The 18,084-nt window shown below is 51.8% G+C and overlaps 8 protein-coding genes across 8 annotated transcripts in view; 1 reads left to right on the plus strand and 7 right to left on the minus strand.

Annotated features, from left to right (window-relative positions):
* Nucleotides 1-1,203, minus strand: part of BDV59DRAFT_37803 (SLM1 family PH domain-containing protein) — a 2,821-nt gene extending 1,618 nt beyond the window's left edge. Inside the window, exons 1-2 of the mRNA XM_073696290.1 lie at nucleotides 565-1,203; nucleotides 22-509 (exon numbers count right to left, since the gene is read on the minus strand). Of these exons, the coding sequence (XP_073547401.1) occupies nucleotides 22-509; nucleotides 565-1,093 (1,017 nt within the window). The 5' untranslated portion in view covers nucleotides 1,094-1,203. The remainder of the gene's footprint in view (nucleotides 1-21; nucleotides 510-564) is intronic.
* A 603-nt stretch (nucleotides 1,204-1,806) lies between these two features.
* BDV59DRAFT_179363 (alkyl/aryl-sulfatase) lies at nucleotides 1,807-3,481 on the minus strand. The gene has a single exon (XM_073689902.1). It carries the CDS (start codon nucleotides 3,298-3,300, stop codon nucleotides 1,948-1,950), a length of 1,353 nt encoding a protein of 450 aa, XP_073547402.1. The 5' UTR covers nucleotides 3,301-3,481; the 3' UTR covers nucleotides 1,807-1,947.
* A 745-nt stretch (nucleotides 3,482-4,226) lies between these two features.
* On the minus strand, nucleotides 4,227-6,253 carry BDV59DRAFT_179368 (T6SS phospholipase effector Tle1-like catalytic domain-containing protein). The gene is made up of 5 exons (XM_073689903.1): nucleotides 5,950-6,253; nucleotides 5,549-5,877; nucleotides 5,375-5,468; nucleotides 5,116-5,303; nucleotides 4,227-5,049 (listed from the first exon to the last, which is right to left on the minus strand). Exons 1-5 carry the CDS (start codon nucleotides 6,170-6,172, stop codon nucleotides 4,507-4,509), a joined length of 1,377 nt encoding a protein of 458 aa, XP_073547403.1. The 5' UTR covers nucleotides 6,173-6,253; the 3' UTR covers nucleotides 4,227-4,506.
* A 2,171-nt stretch (nucleotides 6,254-8,424) lies between these two features.
* On the minus strand, nucleotides 8,425-9,342 carry BDV59DRAFT_179371 (GNAT family N-acetyltransferase). The gene is made up of 2 exons (XM_073689904.1): nucleotides 8,746-9,342; nucleotides 8,425-8,695 (listed from the first exon to the last, which is right to left on the minus strand). The coding sequence occupies exons 1-2, from the start codon at nucleotides 9,257-9,259 to the stop codon at nucleotides 8,433-8,435; spliced, it is 777 nt and encodes a 258-aa protein (XP_073547404.1). The 5' UTR covers nucleotides 9,260-9,342; the 3' UTR covers nucleotides 8,425-8,432.
* Nucleotides 9,343-9,952: 610 nt separating this feature from the next.
* Nucleotides 9,953-11,458, minus strand: BDV59DRAFT_37852 (uncharacterized protein). Its single transcript, XM_073696291.1, has 3 exons — nucleotides 10,904-11,458; nucleotides 10,445-10,834; nucleotides 9,953-10,375 (listed from the first exon to the last, which is right to left on the minus strand). Exons 1-3 carry the CDS (start codon nucleotides 11,405-11,407, stop codon nucleotides 10,268-10,270), a joined length of 1,002 nt encoding a protein of 333 aa, XP_073547405.1. The 5' UTR covers nucleotides 11,408-11,458; the 3' UTR covers nucleotides 9,953-10,267.
* Nucleotides 11,459-11,995: 537 nt separating this feature from the next.
* BDV59DRAFT_179373 (uncharacterized protein) lies at nucleotides 11,996-13,714 on the minus strand. Its single transcript, XM_073689905.1, has 4 exons — nucleotides 12,906-13,714; nucleotides 12,726-12,845; nucleotides 12,468-12,662; nucleotides 11,996-12,406 (listed from the first exon to the last, which is right to left on the minus strand). The coding sequence occupies exons 1-4, from the start codon at nucleotides 13,087-13,089 to the stop codon at nucleotides 12,312-12,314; spliced, it is 594 nt and encodes a 197-aa protein (XP_073547406.1). The 5' UTR covers nucleotides 13,090-13,714; the 3' UTR covers nucleotides 11,996-12,311.
* On the minus strand, nucleotides 13,640-14,144 carry BDV59DRAFT_37869 (uncharacterized protein). The gene has a single exon (XM_073696292.1). The coding sequence runs from the start codon at nucleotides 14,027-14,029 to the stop codon at nucleotides 13,769-13,771; it is 261 nt and encodes an 86-aa protein (XP_073547407.1). The 5' UTR covers nucleotides 14,030-14,144; the 3' UTR covers nucleotides 13,640-13,768.
* Nucleotides 14,145-14,260: 116 nt separating this feature from the next.
* BDV59DRAFT_193527 (ubiquitin-specific protease UBP2) lies at nucleotides 14,261-18,060 on the plus strand (the record flags this gene model as incomplete). The annotated part of the gene is made up of 10 exons (XM_073692242.1): nucleotides 14,261-14,449; nucleotides 14,502-14,709; nucleotides 14,761-14,806; nucleotides 14,869-15,263; nucleotides 15,321-15,322; nucleotides 15,460-15,997; nucleotides 16,068-16,734; nucleotides 16,788-17,208; nucleotides 17,261-17,432; nucleotides 17,486-18,060. 10 exons carry the CDS (start codon nucleotides 14,261-14,263, stop codon nucleotides 18,058-18,060), a joined length of 3,213 nt encoding a protein of 1,070 aa, XP_073547408.1.
* Between the last annotated feature and the right edge of the window lie 24 nt (nucleotides 18,061-18,084).

An 18,084-nucleotide genomic window follows, 5' to 3' on the forward strand; every position in this document is an offset into this window, starting at 1 on the left:
GGGGGGGGGGGGGGGACGCACCCGGTGCAGGTAGTTCTCCTCCTCGATCTGCCTCTCAATCTGGCGGTCGACGCTCAAGCGCACGATGAATGGGTCGCCCTTGCCGGAGGTGGCAGACGGGTCGGTGTCGACCAGGCCGAGGGCCTCGTGGAGATGGCGCACCGTCTTGCGGGTGGTTTCGACCTCCTTGTCGACGGAGTTGCGGAAGTCCCCCGACAGGCCGCGGATCTCCTTGGTCTTCTTCTGGAGGTCGTTGCGCAGGCCGATCAGCTGGTTGACGACTTCGTTTTCGATCTCGGCGGCCTTGTCGGCCTCGAGGTAGCCCTGCCGGTGGAAGTCGCGCAGGATCTCGGTGGCTTCGGACAGGCCGCCGGATTTGAGAAAGGTGGGGGGCACGGCGGAGTTGTTGAGGACGTTGGAGGCGGAGAGGAAGAGTTTGGCGCGGGTCTCGTAGGATTTCTGGAGTTCCTTGAAGAAGATGATGAGGTCTTTCAGGACCTTGCGCCAGGCTGTGGGATGGTCAGTGTGAGGGCCATTCCAAGAGAGATGGCAGGCAGGACATACCCTGGAAGCGGTTGGCGAGCACCTCGGTGGGACTGCCCTCGGTGGGAATGGGGATATAGAAGGCGCTGTTGAGATCGGAACGGCTTTCGCGATCGCCCACCAGGCTGCGCACACTGCCGGCGCGCATACTTCGACGACTGCCACTGCGACGGATGCTGGCCTTCTTACTGAGAGAGTTCTTCTTTTTGAGGGTGCCGGTGGTGGCGGAACGGGTTGGGGTGGCGGAGCGGGAATGCGACGACAGCTGGGAGGCGGACCGGGGGGCGGCTATCGTGGAGGGATCATCGAGGAGGGAGGCTGGACGTTGCGAGGAGGCCTCAAAGTCCTCGTGGAAGCGACTGGGGGAGGCGACGTTGGCGGCGAGAGCGTCGTGGGTGGAGGCGGGGGAGGTGGTTGTATAGATGGAGTTGGGACGCGAGGAGGCGCGGAGATACGGACGAGGGGAACGGGGGGCACGGAGAGAGCCGGAGCGTTGCGAGAGGGCATAGGGGTCTTGGAGGGGGGTTTGGGAGCGGACGGCGGTAGCCATGGTGAGAGCGGAGTAAAGGTAAGGGTAAGGAGAAGGGTAAGGAGGAGTAAGGAGTAGAGAAGAAGAAGAGGAGAGAGAGAGGAGCGGTATGACGGATCGGGCGGTGCAGCCCGTGATCAAGATAGACGAGGAGAGGAGAAGAAATGGGGGATAGAACCAGTAGAAGTATAAGACAGGCCCGGACAGGACAGGACAGGACACTCCTTTTCCCTAAATAGAATCAATCAGGAGAAAAGGAGAACCAGATCGATCGGTCCACCTCCACGATCAGCGACAGAATGGCGGAGGAAGACGAACTAGTCGAGCAGATAGAGACGATCGGGTACCTTATATGAGGCGAGTGGATGACGTTTACTGTTCAGGAGAGGATCCGGGCTGTCTCCGTCTCTATCTACTACCTCGGAGTAGAAGCATCCCAGGTAGGGACTTGTTAGTTAACTACGTAGTTATCCCGAATTCAATACGTAGTCATCTCATCATGCGTGGCGATTAATCTCCTGGGGTGGACCCGGCAATATTGGCTGTCAATCTCTAGGCTTCTTCTGAGCTTCTAGTGCCCCTTTTCTCCTGAGACCAGCGGACTCCGGAGGACTAGGGACTACTAATAGTACTACTAATAAAACTACTAATAATACTCCTGATCATACTCCTAATAATACTCCTAATTCCTCTGACTCTGCTCCGGTCACTCGGTACTCATACTCGTCCGACTCGTGCTCTACTGTTCAGCTATAGTTACTTGATCGTATACTACAGTCTTATCATCATCACCTCTTCCCACCAATCAGCCCCGACCAGGTGACATCACCTTCCCTTTCCGTAGTGATGCCGTGGTGCCTTGGTGCCTTGTTGCCTTACTGCTGACTCCCACCTGCAACCAATTTCTCCGGCGTCACTATCGCAAACGATCCATCCGCCGTCGTTATCAATGCCTGCAATCGATCCCATACTCCAACATCTCCCCTCGTCTCCAACCCCTCCAGCGCCTTTCTCTCTCCGACAATCAACTCCGCCAGCTGCACATGCCTTAGCCACACCGTCAGCGTCGCCGACGTTCCCCCCGTCCCTGGCGCAACATACGCCATGCGATGCCCCGTCAGCGCCCCGTTGCTGAGGTTCAGATGCCACCCGTGGGTCTCCGTCGGCACCCCCATCTCCCTCACCATCCAGTCGATCGTAAACCTCTCATCCCACGCCCGCGGACCATCGATCCGAACCGCAACGCTGTCAAACAGCTGCTCCAGACTCATCGCCAGGAGCGTCGCAATGTCCCCCGCAATCTGGGATGGCTGACTGGCATTCTCCAGCTCCCTCGCCCCCGTCAGATAGAAACCCCGCCACGTCCCATTCTCCGCCGCATACCCCAGCTGGGTATACACGGCTCCCAGAGCCTCCCGCGCCCTCCGGTTGTCCTGATCCGCAAACACCGCATGCCCCAACAGGGTCGCCGCAAACCGCAGGTCGCCCGCATCGCTGTACTGCTGTCCCAGCGCGATCATCTGCTCCATGCCCCCCACGCTGTCCACGTATCGTTTGGCCGCCTCCACCGGCGGATGCTCCCACAGATGCGCCGGGTTCCCGTCGAACCACCCCATGTACCGGTGGTAGATCGCCTTGACGTTGTGACTGACCGATCCGTAGTAGCCCCGGCAACTCCACGTCTGCTGCAGCGCCGTCGGCAAGACAAAATCCTCCGCGATCTCCATCCCCGTTCTCCCGTCGTTCATCTGCCGGAGCGTCTCATTGTGGAGATACGCATACAGATCTCGCTGCTTCGCCAGGAACGTGTTGAGCTCCGCCTGCCCCCACGTCGGCCAGTGGTGGCTGGCAAAGACCACCTCCGCTTCCTGCCCGAACAGGACGATCGTCTGGTCGACGTACTTGGACCACGCCAGAGCATCACGCACCAGCGCCCCCCGCAGCGTTTGGATGTTGTGCATCGTGTGCACCGCGTTCTCCGCCATGCAGAGCGCCCGGTACTGCGGGAAGTACATGTTCATCTCCGCCGGCGCCTCCGTGTTCGGCGTCAGCTGGAACCGGACCTCCACCCCATCGATAGTCACCGTAGAATTGGCCGTGATCACGACCGTCGGCGCCGACAGTCCGGGAGTGCCGCTCGAGAGCGTCATCCCTAGACCGCAGTTAATCTGGCCGGCCGGCGATTTCGGCAGCGATTCGCCGTACATGTACACCGCGCGTCGGCCCATGGCGTTCCCTGCGTAGACGTTCTCGCTCACCGCATGCTCGAGGAAGGTGTCTGGCGCGTAGACGGGGAGGTCTCTCCCGGCAGCTTCGACGACTGCGCGCGCGCCGCCGAAGTGATCCGCGTGGCTGTGCGTATAGATCAACGCCGCGATGGTCCGGTCCGGGAATTGCTCTCGATACAGCCCCAGCGCGGCGCGCGCACATTCGACGGACGTCAGGGTGTCGATGATGATGACGCCGTTGTTGGGAGTCTCGACCATCGTCATGTTGGATATGTCTAACCCGCGTACCTGGTAGACTCCATCCGTGACCCGGAAGAGACCTTGAATCTGGCAGAGCTGGCCTTGTCGCCAAAGAGACGTGTTCGCCAACTTAGGGGGCACGTCCTCCTGGATGAAGTCGAACGCATCGTTATCCCAGATGACGGTGTTGGGGTCCGCGTCCGAGTAGATGATGCAGGGACGCATGACCCTGAGAAGCCCTCTCTGGGCATCCTCAAAATCCTGGTTAGGCGGGGGATAGACTGGCGTAGACATGGTGAAGGACTATCGCGACGTATTTGTGATCTGATCCCTCGGGGGAGAAGAGTGCTTTATACCTTAGCTTGGTTGTCCGTCCCATATTCGATTAGCCTCATGACTGACACACAAGACGTTGCTGGAAGCCAAGATGTTACAGTTATCACCCTGAGAGAAGTGGTATGGAACGGATTACTACCTACGCATATATACGTACTACATGTTGAACCAGGTCGATGGTCATTCTTACCGTTTAGTGCACCCCCTCGCCGCTTTTTGCTCACTGCAGAGACCCGATCTAGGACACTGAGCATGGATGTGCAGTGAGTAGTCCCGAGCAGATACCCGGGGATTCTCATGTGGCCTGTCGCTAAAGGCCATATATAAAATCACTGCCCGCAGTCATTCATGAGACCAGTAGGAGCATTAGCTCCATTTCATTTGTATCAAGATACCTTAGTGATGCGTTATTTGCACTCACCAGCCAGTACTATCAAGTGCGATGGTTCGAGTCAATTCCCATTTGTGGTGTATCCCGCCCCCCGGGCTTAACCTAGGTATCATCCGATACAATCTTTGCCCCGAAGATCCTCTATTTCTTGACATGAAATCGTGGAGACCCTTGTTACATGTGCTACGTTCCCGTCCCAGTTGATCAGCTGCGACTTCAAAGCGGCCAGTAAGCCACTCTCACGTGTTATTATCCAAATCAAGATCCTCCAGAAGATGTTCTGGGCACAGGGTTCTGGATAAGCTCTCACGGTGTATATAACTTGTACCGTCTACTACGGTCAGCTTCTTTTCCGGCAACAGGACGAATTCTGGCATCCCAGAAACCACACCCGCTTTGGTCCAGTACCAGCCGGCACGGCCACCTCGTTGGGCATTGCGTTTTTCGAAGGCGAACCCAGCTAGTGAGGCCGGATGGTATTGGGACTCAAGTATGGTTTTCCGTATGCGGACGATGGGGTGGAAGCACTCTTTCGTGTCGCTTCCATTGAGAACTTGGCTCGGCTCTTGCCGATAGTTACCAGGTGTGCGATCCTGTACACCCAAGGTTTTGAAGAAGGCGCCTTGAATCCCGACAAAATTCGAAACGATAGGACCGCATCCCCAGCTTTTATCATTGTCGTGTTCGGTGGAGGCCCTTTGGGCCCGAGCACCTCGATGTTCATGGACGAGCTCGTCAATAACAACTTCCTCAAAACCCAGCATTCCAGACAAGTTATCCACCTAAAGAAAATCGTGTGAGCCAGCCGGCCATATAATATACTCACAAGCGTTAGGTGGGATCCCTACCATCCACGCAAATGAAATATCCGATATCTCACGATCTTGGGCTCCACCTCCAATATCTCCATGAACGCCGGGAAACCAGCATTGACATAGTTCCTTTGCTGGTGCGTCCACGGTTCTGTACCAAAGCGTGGGTGGAAAAGTTAAGCGTCTCTCGTCGAGCGCGAGAGCTTGAAAGGCGTAGTCAACCGCTATGCAGTTATTCAGCACACATGTATCCAGCGCATAACCAACTGGGGAGCCAAGAGCTCTCTCTATTTACCTTTTGAAACCTCTGTGTTATGGAATGCATACCGTTTGTTCACTGAGATGCCCACTTTGGACGCTAAATCGACCAGTGGCCACTCTGGGACTCCCTAATCACGGCCTCTATTAGCTCCATTTTCTGGAAGGTGTCTTCCAACGAATTTATACATCGAGGGGATTTAGAGCATACTAGAGCGCCGACCGTGTCCCACACACCTACTACCTTGATTCGAACATCATCTACCTGGCGGAGCATGCCCTGATGCTGCCGATACCACGCCGATTTAGCAAAGGGCTCTCCGCTTGTGTTTTCGCGATAGGCTTTCCACATGTCGCCAAAATACGTCATGTTCTGGGACGAGAGCACTCCTATGTCGGAAATCAGACCTACAACTGAACGGACGGTGAACGCGCCGCGCGAGAAGCCGAAGAAGAACAATTCGTCTCCTGGAGAGTAGTTGTTGGAGACAAACTCGTATATTTGGCACACTTCGTTATCCAGACCCCAACCGACAGCCCCTAGGAGTAGAGTAATAATAGCGACCAAGTTAGCCCAACTGGGGCCTTTTGGTCAAGGTGAGCCTGTCTTACCCGAGAGGCTTTTCTGGAATGGGAGCTCTCCAGCTCCCAATCCAGAGTGGTATGAGACAATCTGAGGGACAATCTTGCCATCGGCGTCTGGTCCGTGGGTTGCAATACTGCGGGCCATCCGCGCAACATTGGATGGCTTGTCGCTGCCCCCCTGATCGGACGCTAGCCAGGTGCCATCGGCGCAGAGGATGATGCGTTTGTAGCTTGCGACTTCGGGCAACATAATGGACAGCAAAGAGTTTGTGGATTCTTGCTGGGAACTCCCCCGCTTATTGGAATTTGACCTAGAGGGCAGACATTAACGACATTACTCTAAATTGCCTAGCGACCCCAGGGACCTGTCGACTTCATAAGGGAATCGTGGCTACAAGCCCAGCTTTGGCAGACGAATCCCAGCCGTCCATACAACATAACTAGCACATCAGTGGCGCTTTCAGGTGAGCAGTCTGCAGCTTCAGCTGAGGCTGAGTTTTCCGCTTGCGAAAAGGCTATTAATTCCGACCAGTCTGGAACATGCCAAGTCAGCGGATGGAGATGCTGTTGGGCTGGCGTCCTGACACTTGGATCTTTCACCCGATGTCGAACCGTGGCGGAGGATAGACGGGTCTGTGGGAGTGAGATCATCTACATCTCATTCTAGTTTAGAAATTCCACGGCTGCAAGGTTCAACAAATTCGTATTAACTTTTATTTAAAGCCCAATGATACAACTTGTCGTATCCGTACGATCCTGTACGTCTTGGCCGGGATCACAGCTCGCCGTATCCATCTCCTTGAACAACAAAGCCCGTGTCGGCCTGTCGCTTTGCCGCCAGGCTGTTGATCCAGGCTGCCAGGCGTATGCCTGCTTTGAAAATCTGCTCTTCAATCACCGGCACCGCGTCCTCATAGTACTCACCGGCAAGATCTTCTGTCTTCAGATATCGAAGCCCTCTTGCGAAGACAACCGCACAGTTCAGCCGGTTAGACTCACTTGCCCATTGTTCGAAACATTTCCGTGGATGTCTCACGTCGTCGCATTCAGTGACTCTCGCTGGTCGATGTCCATTCTGTTTAATGAGATCTTTCGCCCACTCGTAGGACGCCGTTTTCTCCGCGTTGTGCTTGAGATAGTGCTTGATCCCGTTTCTTTTGTGCGGGATGTCGGTGTCCCAGATACTATGGAGATTATCTTTATGACCGTTGAACTTCAGAGACGTTGTTCCCTCCCTTGCCGTATCCTTCTACGTGCAAGGGCATGTGCAGGTCGCCAATGAAGTGAAACAGAAAAAGGATGGCCTCTGTATGGTTGGCGCTACGTTTGTTCATTTGCCTAGTCTGTGACAGATGAGACCAAGTTCAGGAGCCGCGCGGAAAAGAGACACACCATGTCTTCCATGACGGAGATAATGCAGTCGCCATCTGGACAGTCCATAAGCGACATGTCACATTTTTTCTTGAGAGGATCATCTTCCACATCTACATGATAATGGATCAGAGCTAATTATCCAGGGTGATGTACTGGGGTGCGGTTACGAACCAACGTAATGCCATGGTCTGGTGTCAGGGCGACGTCTCTTCTGCTCATCAGCCCAGGTTGCCGCGTCGGAGAGATCAAAATCCTTGTCAATAGGCAGGGTGTCCCGGAGAAGATCAGACCCATCCTCGGTGAAATAGTTCTGTGCCACGTAGGCCACAGTGCGGTGACCGACATCTCCCCATCCCGGTGCTAGATTGAATTGACAAAAAAGTAGGAGGGCAATTTGGAGACTAGATTTCATGGCTCTGCTCGGCGTTTTCTTGGACTTGATTAATCCCAGGTAATAGCTGGCCTGAGTGGAAGTTTTACTTGACGTAGTATTTGATGGTTTTTATATGCCCTTGCTGGTGATGGTTCCCTGAACAAATCGTTTGACGAGGATCAAGGCCAAATATACTGTCAAATCTGTAAAGGACGTATACGCAAGTATGCGTCATGTATTTGGACGAGGGCGAGCTGGTTGAAGGGTTCCTACAGGAGGCCTTAGACAAGTACGACCGTGAAACGCAACCATCTAGATCGCAGAGACCCGCATCCCCCTTATGTCGGATTGTCAACCTGGAATGAAACCGTATGTAAAGTCCAGAGGTCAATCTGGTTATGTTCTTGTGTTTCTTTATCCCCGGCTATAATATCCATCCAATCAAATTTGCGTCGTTGATATGTAGTTGAAATTAGGTTAATGAATGACCTCTTGTTCTAATCTACAACAGTCTGATAACTCTGTGCGTGACGTGCTCGTAACTGTCTGACTGAGGGTCTTCAATCTCCAAATCAGCCTCCCCTGATGCGTCAACCATCGGCGAATGCCAATATGAAATCAGACCCCTAAGGACTCGCACCAAAGCGGCAGATTCGTAAGGAGAACCTATACAGTCGGGCTAAAAGCCAAGTACGTATAGGTCCATATGGCTATGGGTCAGGTCATTACCATGCTCTAACCTGAAGGGATGAGCCCCGTGTTCTTACTCTTTAGAAGAGATGATATTGTACATCCTCTCCTGGACCTCAGAACCAGACCTGAGCAAACTAATGAATGCGCCCTGCGTTGTTTCCACAGCACCCGCTTGTTTGAACCCAAATTTAGTGTATAATCGTATCCCTGCGGGAGAGGAGAGCACAAAAGCGTCCAGACTTTTCTCATCGATTTGACGACAAAATAATTCCATAAGCATTGTCCCAATTCCCTGCCGCTGGTATTCTGGATCTACTGCCATAAATGTAATCCCTGGAAGACATGTGAGCATGGACCAGCTTTATCCAGATAGAAAGATTTACGACATATCCCCTTGCCTTGATAACCCTGGAGAACTCGCTGCCTCTCATCTCGGAGCTTTCTGGAGACCTGGAGCCAAGCAGTTACATCCAATGTAGGAGGATCATCCATCACTGTTCTAGAACCACCTGAGGTGGCGTGACTCGAGCGAGTATCCTTACCCGTCGTCTTTGAAAACGTACCGGGACTGTGAGTCCATCCTATCAATCCAACAGGCGATCCATCTATTCCGCACGCCTTGTATAAGATTTCGTCTCCTCTGTGTACTGTATCGAGAAGCCCATCAATTTCCCATTGTATTTCCCTCTCCCTATGCTCTGGCCTGATTTCGTTCCTTGAATGTGGAAACATCAGAAGGGTGAGTGGGTTGCTTTGATGCGTAGGGTATTGGATTCTGCGAATAAGTTGATCGACGTCATCAGCTTCTACAGGCGATATCGAAAATGGCATGTTGACGTGAGTAGTAGGTGGACGCTGTTTGTCAAACTTCTGTGAAACGTTTTGGGAACTTAACATTCACTGCACTCTTGTCAGCCTTTGGCTACATCCAGTTCTGAACGAGGCTCCAGATGGGGCGTCATCTGCCATGGGCGAGGGGGATCAAGAAGTCTTCTTCCTTGCTCTGATTGGTGCAATCCGTCAGCCAAGCTCCAGCACATCTTGGATTGGAGCAATTGCTAGCGGCTTAGGACCAGAATTATTCCAGAGTTAGCAGAGGCAAGCGGCCTCATGATCGGTTGGCCTTTCCATGGAAAGGCTGCCCGAAGCTTTATAATTGTTGCAGGGACATGTCCATACACTTGCGAAAATCCAGAATATATCTTGAAGGCAGATGTTTGGCAATTAACGCATTTTCCTTCTGCTAAGGAGGATAATTCGTGCTATCAATATGGGTCCCAAAGCCCTTGGGATTCGTGTGGGCCATCTTTCATAAAGACCGTTCTCTCCGCGTCACATCACATTTGCAGTATCCTCGATATGGGTATTAAATATGACCATTGGATTTGGTATATGGAGGATGGCACTACAATTAAGGTCCGCGGATTTTCAGGACAACCCACATCACCTGTATTCGAAATACTTTTCGATCTTTCTGATATCAAGCTCTATGATGAGGCTTCTGGGAAGCTTCGCTGGATTTATTTCGGTGGTGCGTTATTACCGGAGAGAGTATACCCCTCTGAAGAAATCTACCAGGATGAGTCGATTAGAGAACTATGCGAAGACGACGAAAGTGGAGTGAACGCTGATGAAACTAATGACAAAGCTTCTCAAGGGGTAGTTGTGGCTCCATAAGTCAGACAACCCAATGCTACTTAACAAGTAGTATCCATATCCACCAATCGAAATTGTAAGTTGTTGGAATACAGAGCCGGCCTTGACATATGAGAGTAGTCGAGCAGTGGGACAAGTAGTTTGGCACGAGGAGATGAGTTAAACCGGCGTGGCTAAGAGGTAGCCTACCTGAAAATAGTTTGCGTGGTGCAGCCACACGAAAACGTACTGCAAATATATATGGATTATCTATGAAGGATAATATGTCTGCAGCGGCTTTGCAATCGCCAACTTGGTCACGGACTCACTAGCCATTCTGAGTCTCTCCAATTCCTTTCGCCGCATATCTTCCTGTATCTGTACAAATGTATACTTAGCTTCTACTGATATAAGAGGGGAAGAGAGAACATGGTAGAAATTGCTAACCTGCACTCGTGCGGGAGTAAGCATCTCCCTCGGCGCGACAATCTTCCATTCAGGTAAACCCTCAGGTCGGCCTAATTCTCGTAGTGTTTTCTGCTCGACGAGGCTATATCTGCCATCTGCACGGTTGTAGTTGAAAGGCTCCTTGAGACATACTGGAGGGTTGGTGATAATGCGAGTATCGCGCAGGAGATTCCGCGAAGCGGAGTGAAGCATAAAAGGGTGCAACAAGTAAACATCGCCGACTTCCCCTGTGGCCTCATGGAACGATTCCTCTCTTGTCAATTGAGGATCGCTGGCCCATATCTTCCACAACTTGCCTCGCTCGGGCGTAGGAAGATCTGGTGATCCACGGGATGCAAGGGAAGGCCAAGTTCCTTCCGGATGGTCATACTGTGACATATAATTAGCACTATTGCTAGGACTGGTAGCATATATCAGATGTACAGAAGTCTGACATACCAGATGCTTCGCTACAAGGCCGATTCCATCGGTACAAATCACTGTCCCGCCCCCTTTTGATTTGATGTCGCTGAACAAAGGTATAACGAGCAGCGCCTGCTCCCCACTATCTAGAAAGTGAGTAAACCAGTCGCCATCGTTGTGCCAGTTATCTAGGGTGCGGAACTCCAACTCGTCCTCCGGGTTATATTCCGGCTTCCCCAGGTTGACAATCCACGAGTCCCTCCACTCTTTGCACCAGTCCGTCACTCGCTCTTCACCCCCCACGAGCTCACAGATCGCTTCCCATGCCCTGGGTGCAAAGTCCTTGACACTGACAACCGTGTGACCGGGCATATTGACCCTCTCACTGGTCCAGGTCGACTTGTCATTAGGGCAAAACCCGAGACGGGTCCAAACAGAGGAGGTGAACTGCTCTGCTGCTTCACGGGTGAAGCATTTGGGGATCTTTATGAAGCCATGCTCAAGCCAATGCTGCTTTTGCCCTTCTGATAGAAAGGTCATCCTTGAGAATCAGCTTTGTGCTTTGAAATTGGGTATCGCTTTCGCTCTCCGGGAGGTGGTTGTGTTTGCTTATTTATAGATACTGACAAAGGCTACCCCGCCCAGGAATTTACCTGCACCCAATTGGATAGCATCGAGAAGGACAGATTAACCGGTATTTAAGCCGTACAGGGTAAATGATCTAGTTGAAGCTTTTATAATTGGGCACCACCCTAACTGCATTGGGCCCGGAACAGGACTATAGTATAGATGAAAGAGCCTTGGATGCCATATAGACGGTAAACTAGTCTTTGAAGTCTTGTTTGACTTAACTGTGTTATTATAACATGCACTCTTGTCATGATCTGTGTAGCTCTAATGCATAGTCCATCTGACCTGATGTCTTGGATATTAGAATGTCGGCTTAGGCCTAGAACGTACCGATATAAGCGGAAGTCGATCTGGATCGATATTATCTTCATCCTCGTATTTTGGCCAGCATCTTTGGTTCTCGCCGGTCGATAGCATAGGCCATGAGGCTAGAAGGCTGTGGAGAACAATGCCAAGTCACGTGATATGAAGGTGATTTGATAAACTTGCGTCGTGATTCGCTGGATCCGAGAGGCATCGCAAACGCCGTGCAAAGTAGATGCCTCTATATTAGCATCCAAGGGAGTCCGCAGAACGTTCTGTGTATATCAAATTATGTAGATATACATGCGTCGCAAGAGCCCTGGCCTCGAATGAGTATCTTTTACTTATGTCACCTACGCAATCCCTTCAACGATGACATCAACAGGAAAGGAAACTTCATTGGAAGATGAGCCAAAGATGCTAGCTAAAGACGGTCGAGGTGGAGTGATAATTTTACAGAGGGAGACTGGGAATCGGCATGTCGGACAAAAGATATCAAATCGAATTACTTTCACGAGGCAGGAACCTGAGATGTGGGAACGTCAATGCCGTATGTCTCCTTGATCCGTTCAGCCCGTCTCTCCGCGTATCCAGGACCATAGATGCCTGCGATATGAGTCAGTAAATCCTGGACACGAACCAACGGAGTCATATGTAGTCGACTTACCCCGTCCCTCACCGAGTTCAGCAATGGTCTGCTCGCCCGAAGTTCTGTACGCCTTCCGCAATTGTTGGCGACGTTCGAACTCGTCAACATCAGTGTCCTTCTTGTAGCCCCAGAGGGATCCGCCGGTGTATTCGAAGGCGCCCATGGCGGTCGCCAGAGCAGCACCGTAGCCCAGGAGGGCGGGGAACGTCCGTGCTGTACAATGCATATCAGAACCACGCCAATCTTTGAAACTCCGGACGTTAGGATGGAACAAACCTCGCAGTCCCAAAATCGCGCCAGAAAAGAAACCGCCCAAAGCGACGTTCCAGTGATCCTCCTTCTCCCGCAGGTTGGCCGACGCGGTCTTCACGAACTCGTAGGTACCTCCCATTGCGGCTGGAGATGCATGGTCAGCAACACGGTCTCACCAAAGGACTCTACCAGTTGTATTCATACCAAAGACACCGATGGTGCCGCCGCTCCGCACGAAGACACCCCATGGGCCAACGTTCTTTCTGACAAGGGTGTTCTGGACGGCCGAGGCGAAAAGACCCACTCCACTGGTGAGCATGGTGGTCTTCAAAGATGCCGCGATCGCATCCTTCGGGTGGTAGCTGTGATCTTCGGTATGCGTAGACATGGTGGGGGTTGGGAGAGTGGAATTGATTCAGCTCGGCGAGAGGTCAAGTCGGAGCGGGAATGGGAGGAGATGGGAATTTGGACGTCGGCCGTTCTGCCATGCGCCACCGCCCTACCAGCACAAGATGGGAAGCTTCCCGTTCTGGGAATGTATAGGGACCAGATGACCAATGCTCCCCCGTCGTTGCCTTCCTGCGGTTTGGAGGGACGTTCTCTCGATCTTCTCACTCTTCAGCTTCACATCCACTTTATCTCTTTTCATCCGTTGACAGTCACCCTGTGAGGAGCTCACCGCGGAGCCATCGCCAAGCTTGCCGCTCGCTTGACCCAACTGCGGTCCCCCGCTGTAGCGTCATCTTCTCTCGATCAAAAGGACGACCAGAATTCCACCGCTCAAGGTTTCGTCCGAGGAAGCCCTATTCCTTGTCACCTCATCTACATGGAAGATTTGCCCAGACACAACCCGGATCTTTCGACCTGATCCCTCGACACCCGTGAGCTCATCGGAGCCTACTCATGTCGTCTCTTCAGCGGTCAGGTACGTCTTTTGGTCGCGGACCTTCATCTGCTTGCACAATGCTAACCGGTCTTTGTCAAACCCTGCAGGCAAGACTGCCCCTCGTCTTGTGCAAGATATCTTCGACTACGATCCGAGCCATCCTCCGGATACTGGCCGAAATCTACTCTCCGACGTCCCTCCCGTATATCCTGACCATTACCATGGACCGCTGGTAGACACCACCTCGCCTTCGGCTTGCCGCCATATATACCTTACGAAACCCAATCAAACATATCTGCCCCGGCCGGACCAGGGCACAACTGGAACCCCGACTAAGGTATCTGCAGTATGCTCGCAATGCCGATACCATTTCCAAGTGACCGTGAACTCTACACCCGGAATAGGCCAGCCAAGTAGGGGTAACCAGAGCCATGTTCACCATTTTGTGTATAAATCCGGAAGACCAGGAAACAGTGGATCACCGCCCGAAGTCACAAGCAAAGGACAGACCGCCGAGACGTTCAATTATGAGTGTTCCTATCTGGCGTGTCCCACCGCCGTGACTGTACGAGTCCTCTCGCCGATCCTCCATAGAGAATGGGAGCATTTGTTGACCAACCTGGAGTTGGTGAACAAAAGGGCGGACGATGCAATCGCAGCCCAGCCAGAAAGAATGGAAGGTATTGGTCGACCGCAGCCGATCAATGTCCTTTTAAATCTCCGCACATACATCAACAACGCGCTTCACAATAGCCAACATAGCAAGTCGATATCAGCGATTAACAAGCGTTTTATGTCCTGTTTTGGTGTGAATGGAATCCCATGCAAAGACCTGCTAGAGTTTTTAGGGTTTACCATGAAGGTTTGTACTTTGTGTTCCCTTCCAATACAGCTCCGCTAACCCTATTACCAAGGACGATGTGCACTGGGAGCCTCCCCGACCGAATGCATGGGCCGAATTTCCCTATCGTGACCCTCTCAAGGTCTTTCTAGACGATGTGATACATGAACTTACCCTCCTCATAGAACAGAGGCCAGCATTAGAAAAGAAAGGCCATCAGCTAGAGTCGACTTACCACTCAGCAAAAGGTGAACTGCTCGAGGCCTTAGGTGCTCTAAACTGTAAGCAATTGATAGGCTGAATTTGGTATTCCAAGACTAATGAACTACCAGATGCAAAAGCTTCGCGCATGAGCGAGTTCCAATTCGCATCTGCACCGTTAGTCTCCCGTTGTTCCTGAAGACTTACTCCTAAGATACATGTACTGATTCCCAGTTCAGTTTCTATGAAGATCTGGGTGTTGTGGAAGACATGTCCTCTGCATCCATAGTTGAGGCATTCAACCGTCAAGTTTCAGCCGACCCAGCACGGACTTCCACTTACTTGAAATGTCTCAAGTCAATCGGGAGCCTAAGAGGGGGCGATGATGAAGCCATAATCGATAGGGCAGTTCAAGTGGCTTATTCGGAAGGCAAATATACTGATGACGATGTCATCGAGGCCTATAGATACTTTGGACTGAGCCACGATGATACACGACTCACAGATGACAACATCATCGGAAAGTTCTATGCGTTCTTGGGCGCTACGACTCAGGAGACAGAGACCCGCAGGCAACTCTGGAGGATCGGCGATAGCAGACGGAGCGAACGGATCAAGTCAGCTGCTGAAGAAAGTAAGACCAGTAATGATGCGATACTTTCGATATGACAGACTGCTAACATAACGACAGGAGTCGCTACCTTGGCGCAAGCCTATATGTTTTTGGGTGTTAACGAGAACACAAATGATGATTTCGTAATGACCATGTTTACTACCAAGGTACTGCAATTATGCTTCCGGTAGTGGTTATGAGCTAATGTTTCATTCAGGTGGACGACAGCCCAACCAGCAGGGACTTGGCTAGACGCGCCATTGAGATCATTGCGAACGAAAGGAACTCTACAGCTTTGAAACATTTTTTTAAGACGGGTGAAACGACTGCGGGAGAGATGGATGTCGCCGATGCTTACCGTCTTCTTCAAATCCCTGACCGAACAGTAGATGAGGCCGCAATCATGGCAGCGTACACAATTTGCGTCGATGAGGCACCGACACAGGCCGAAAAATACAATCAGGCTTTGCGACTGATTGCAAATGACAAGAACAGCCCCCTGCTGAGTGGTATGGTATCGGGTCCTGTAGGCAAATCAGACCGCAACCTGTCAGAGTGGCCAGTGGGCCTGCAGAATATCGGGAACACCTGCTATCTTAACAGCTTATTACAGTTCTATTTCTCAGTTCGACCTTTTCGCGATATGGTCTTGCACTTTGGGGACTTCAAAATGGAAATGACGGACAAGAACCTCGCCCAAAAGCAGGTAGGGTCTCGTAAGGTCTTGAAAAAGGAAGTTGAGAGATCTCAACGTTGTAAGTGCTCGTGCGGAGTTTCGTGGTCCATTCCAAAAAAAAAAAAAAAAAAACGCTGACCCTCTTGCAGTCCTCGGAGAACTTCGGACACTGTTCGACAACATGATCACCTCTCCAACGTCGTGTGTTACCCCCGGTCAAGAATTAGCACGCTTGACTTTGATCAGTCCTTCAAACGAAGCGGCTATCCGTCGACGATCGACAATAACTGCAAATAGACCACCTGGCCTTGGTGAACTTGACGGCATGCCTGTTATGGGCCCTCTCGGTCCCCCACAGACAATTGCTGAAGATGGGAAAGAGGCCGCAACTGTTGGTACGGGGAATCTACAACGCCCAGCAGTAAGCGACGTCGATAGCGACTTGACTTTGGTTTCGGACGGGACAAAACATGACACATCTGTTCCGCACCATGCTGAAAAAGAGCATGAGCCACCCGCTGTTGACTCTGAGATGCTAGATGCTCCGACAAACCCAACACCCGACGCTGGTGAGAGTGGTTCACCAAAGGATATCACTGCTCCGACGGAGCTTGTTTCGGATTCCGGTCAACCGCCGCCAGTGCCACCACGACCAGTTCCACCGCCCGATCCACAGAAACAACTGAAAGAAGAAGTGGAAATTGGTGCCCAGCAAGATGTGACCGAAGTAATCAATAATGTTCTTTTCCAGAGCCAATGCGCTATCAAACCCGACTCGCTCGCTACCGACGGTGAACAGCTGGATCTAGTGAAAAAGTAAGTTAACATAAACAGGTGTCGAATCTCCCCGCTAACGAATAATCTCTTAGCTTGTTCTATGGGCAGGCTAAATCATACATTCTTTCCAAGGGTGGAGAGCGATCCAAGGAAGAATGGTGGTGTGACATCAAGGTCGACGTAGCAAGTGGATCACGCGATATCTATGCCGCTATTGACGCCGCGTTTGATGTACAAAAAGTCAATGTGGCTGATTCTGTTGCCGAGCAATATGCTACAATCAGCAGGATACCCCCCATCCTCCAGATCCAAGTCCAGCGTGTCCAATTTGATCCCGTCAAGAAGCGCTCATTCAAATCCACCAATCACCTTGAGCTGAAGGAGACGATCTATATGGACCGGTACATGGACACGCAGCAGCCAGAAGTGGTGAACCGACGACGTCAGTGCTGGGAATGGAAGAAAACCCTGAAACAACTTGAGGCGCGCCGGGACGAATTGCTGCGCAAAAATGTACGGTCATTTACACCTATTATTTTAAGAAGATTATCTAACCTTACTATAGGAAGCTGACGGAATGGACGTGCCAACTTTGCTTGACAGTGCCAGTGAAGTCCTGGAAGAGCTGAAGTCGATCAAGGATTCTGCAGACGGTGCGGACGATGCGATTGATATTGGACCTGAGATATCCTCTGGCCTAGTGCAACTTTCTGAGGTGGCGAGATCTGAGTTAATCTGTATGTCCTCCAGAAGCCCCTTGAAACCTCAACATGGCTAACTCAGATCCCAGCGATCGACCAAGAGATCAAGAACCTGCATACCATGATCTCCAGTCAATTTGCCGACTACAGACGTTTGGCTTATCGACTGTACGCAGTCTTCATCCACTCCGGGTCCGTCTCCTTTGGCCACTATTGGATCTACATCTTCGATTTCGAACGCAATGTGTGGAGAAAGTACAACGACGAGTACGTGACGGAAGTGCAAGATGTGGACGAGATCTTTGCGAGCCAGGATCGGTCGAACCCACCCACACCCTACTTTTTAGTCTACGTCAACGATGAGATGAAGAGCCGTCTGGTCAGCCCTGTGCACCGAGTCGTGCCGGAAGAGCCTCTGCCGAACGAGCAGGGCGGTACTGACACGACGACCACAACGGCTACAGGGCCATCAGCAGGCGAAGATGTGGATATGGACCCGCCAGCGTACGATGAAATCTGGACTGACAAAGGCACATCAGGTACGGGAGATGTCCATTATATAGCAGAAAAGGAGAAAGACTCGGCCGGTAGCGAAGGCAATCGGGATGCCGTGAGCGGAGGATGGACGCCGAACAATACTAACATCGGGGATGCAAAATGGTAGGCTCTGAGTATCAAACACCGGCTG

Source organism: Aspergillus ambiguus (genome assembly GCF_047715705.1).
Source record: "Aspergillus ambiguus strain CBS 117.58 unplaced genomic scaffold BDV59scaffold_18, whole genome shotgun sequence".
NCBI lineage: Eukaryota > Fungi > Ascomycota > Eurotiomycetes > Eurotiales > Aspergillaceae > Aspergillus > Aspergillus ambiguus.

Bases quoted from the DNA above. Each gene is read 5' to 3' on its own strand.
- BDV59DRAFT_37869 (XM_073696292.1), bottom strand. From the start codon at position 14,029: ATGGTGAACATGGCTCTGGTTACCCCTACTTGGCTGGCCTATTCCGGG.
- BDV59DRAFT_37852 (XM_073696291.1), bottom strand. From the start codon at position 11,407: ATGACCTTTCTATCAGAAGGGCAAAAGCAGCATTGGCTTGAGCATGGC. The intron at 10,835-10,903 runs GTATGTCAGACT...TATATGTCACAG, and splicing joins GCCTTGTAGCGAAGCATCTG to TATGACCATCCGGAAGGAAC. The intron at 10,376-10,444 runs GTTAGCAATTTC...ACATTTGTACAG, and splicing joins TTACTCCCGCACGAGTGCAG to ATACAGGAAGATATGCGGCG.
- BDV59DRAFT_179371 (XM_073689904.1), bottom strand. From the start codon at position 9,259: ATGTTAAGTTCCCAAAACGTTTCACAGAAGTTTGACAAACAGCGTCCA. The intron at 8,696-8,745 runs GTAAATCTTTCT...CATGTCTTCCAG, and splicing joins TCAAGGCAAGGGGATATGTC to GGATTACATTTATGGCAGTA.
- BDV59DRAFT_179363 (XM_073689902.1), bottom strand. From the start codon at position 3,300: ATGGGCCGACGCGCGGTGTACATGTACGGCGAATCGCTGCCGAAATCG.
- BDV59DRAFT_179368 (XM_073689903.1), bottom strand. From the start codon at position 6,172: ATGTTGCCCGAAGTCGCAAGCTACAAACGCATCATCCTCTGCGCCGAT. The intron at 5,878-5,949 runs GTAAGACAGGCT...CTCTACTCCTAG, and splicing joins ATTCCAGAAAAGCCTCTCGG to GGGCTGTCGGTTGGGGTCTG. The intron at 5,050-5,115 runs GTAGGGATCCCA...GATTTTCTTTAG, and splicing joins ATATTTCATTTGCGTGGATG to GTGGATAACTTGTCTGGAAT.
- BDV59DRAFT_179373 (XM_073689905.1), bottom strand. From the start codon at position 13,089: ATGTCTACGCATACCGAAGATCACAGCTACCACCCGAAGGATGCGATC. The intron at 12,846-12,905 runs GTATGAATACAA...ATGCATCTCCAG, and splicing joins CGGCACCATCGGTGTCTTTG to CCGCAATGGGAGGTACCTAC. The intron at 12,663-12,725 runs GTTTGTTCCATC...TGCATTGTACAG, and splicing joins CGCGATTTTGGGACTGCGAG to CACGGACGTTCCCCGCCCTC.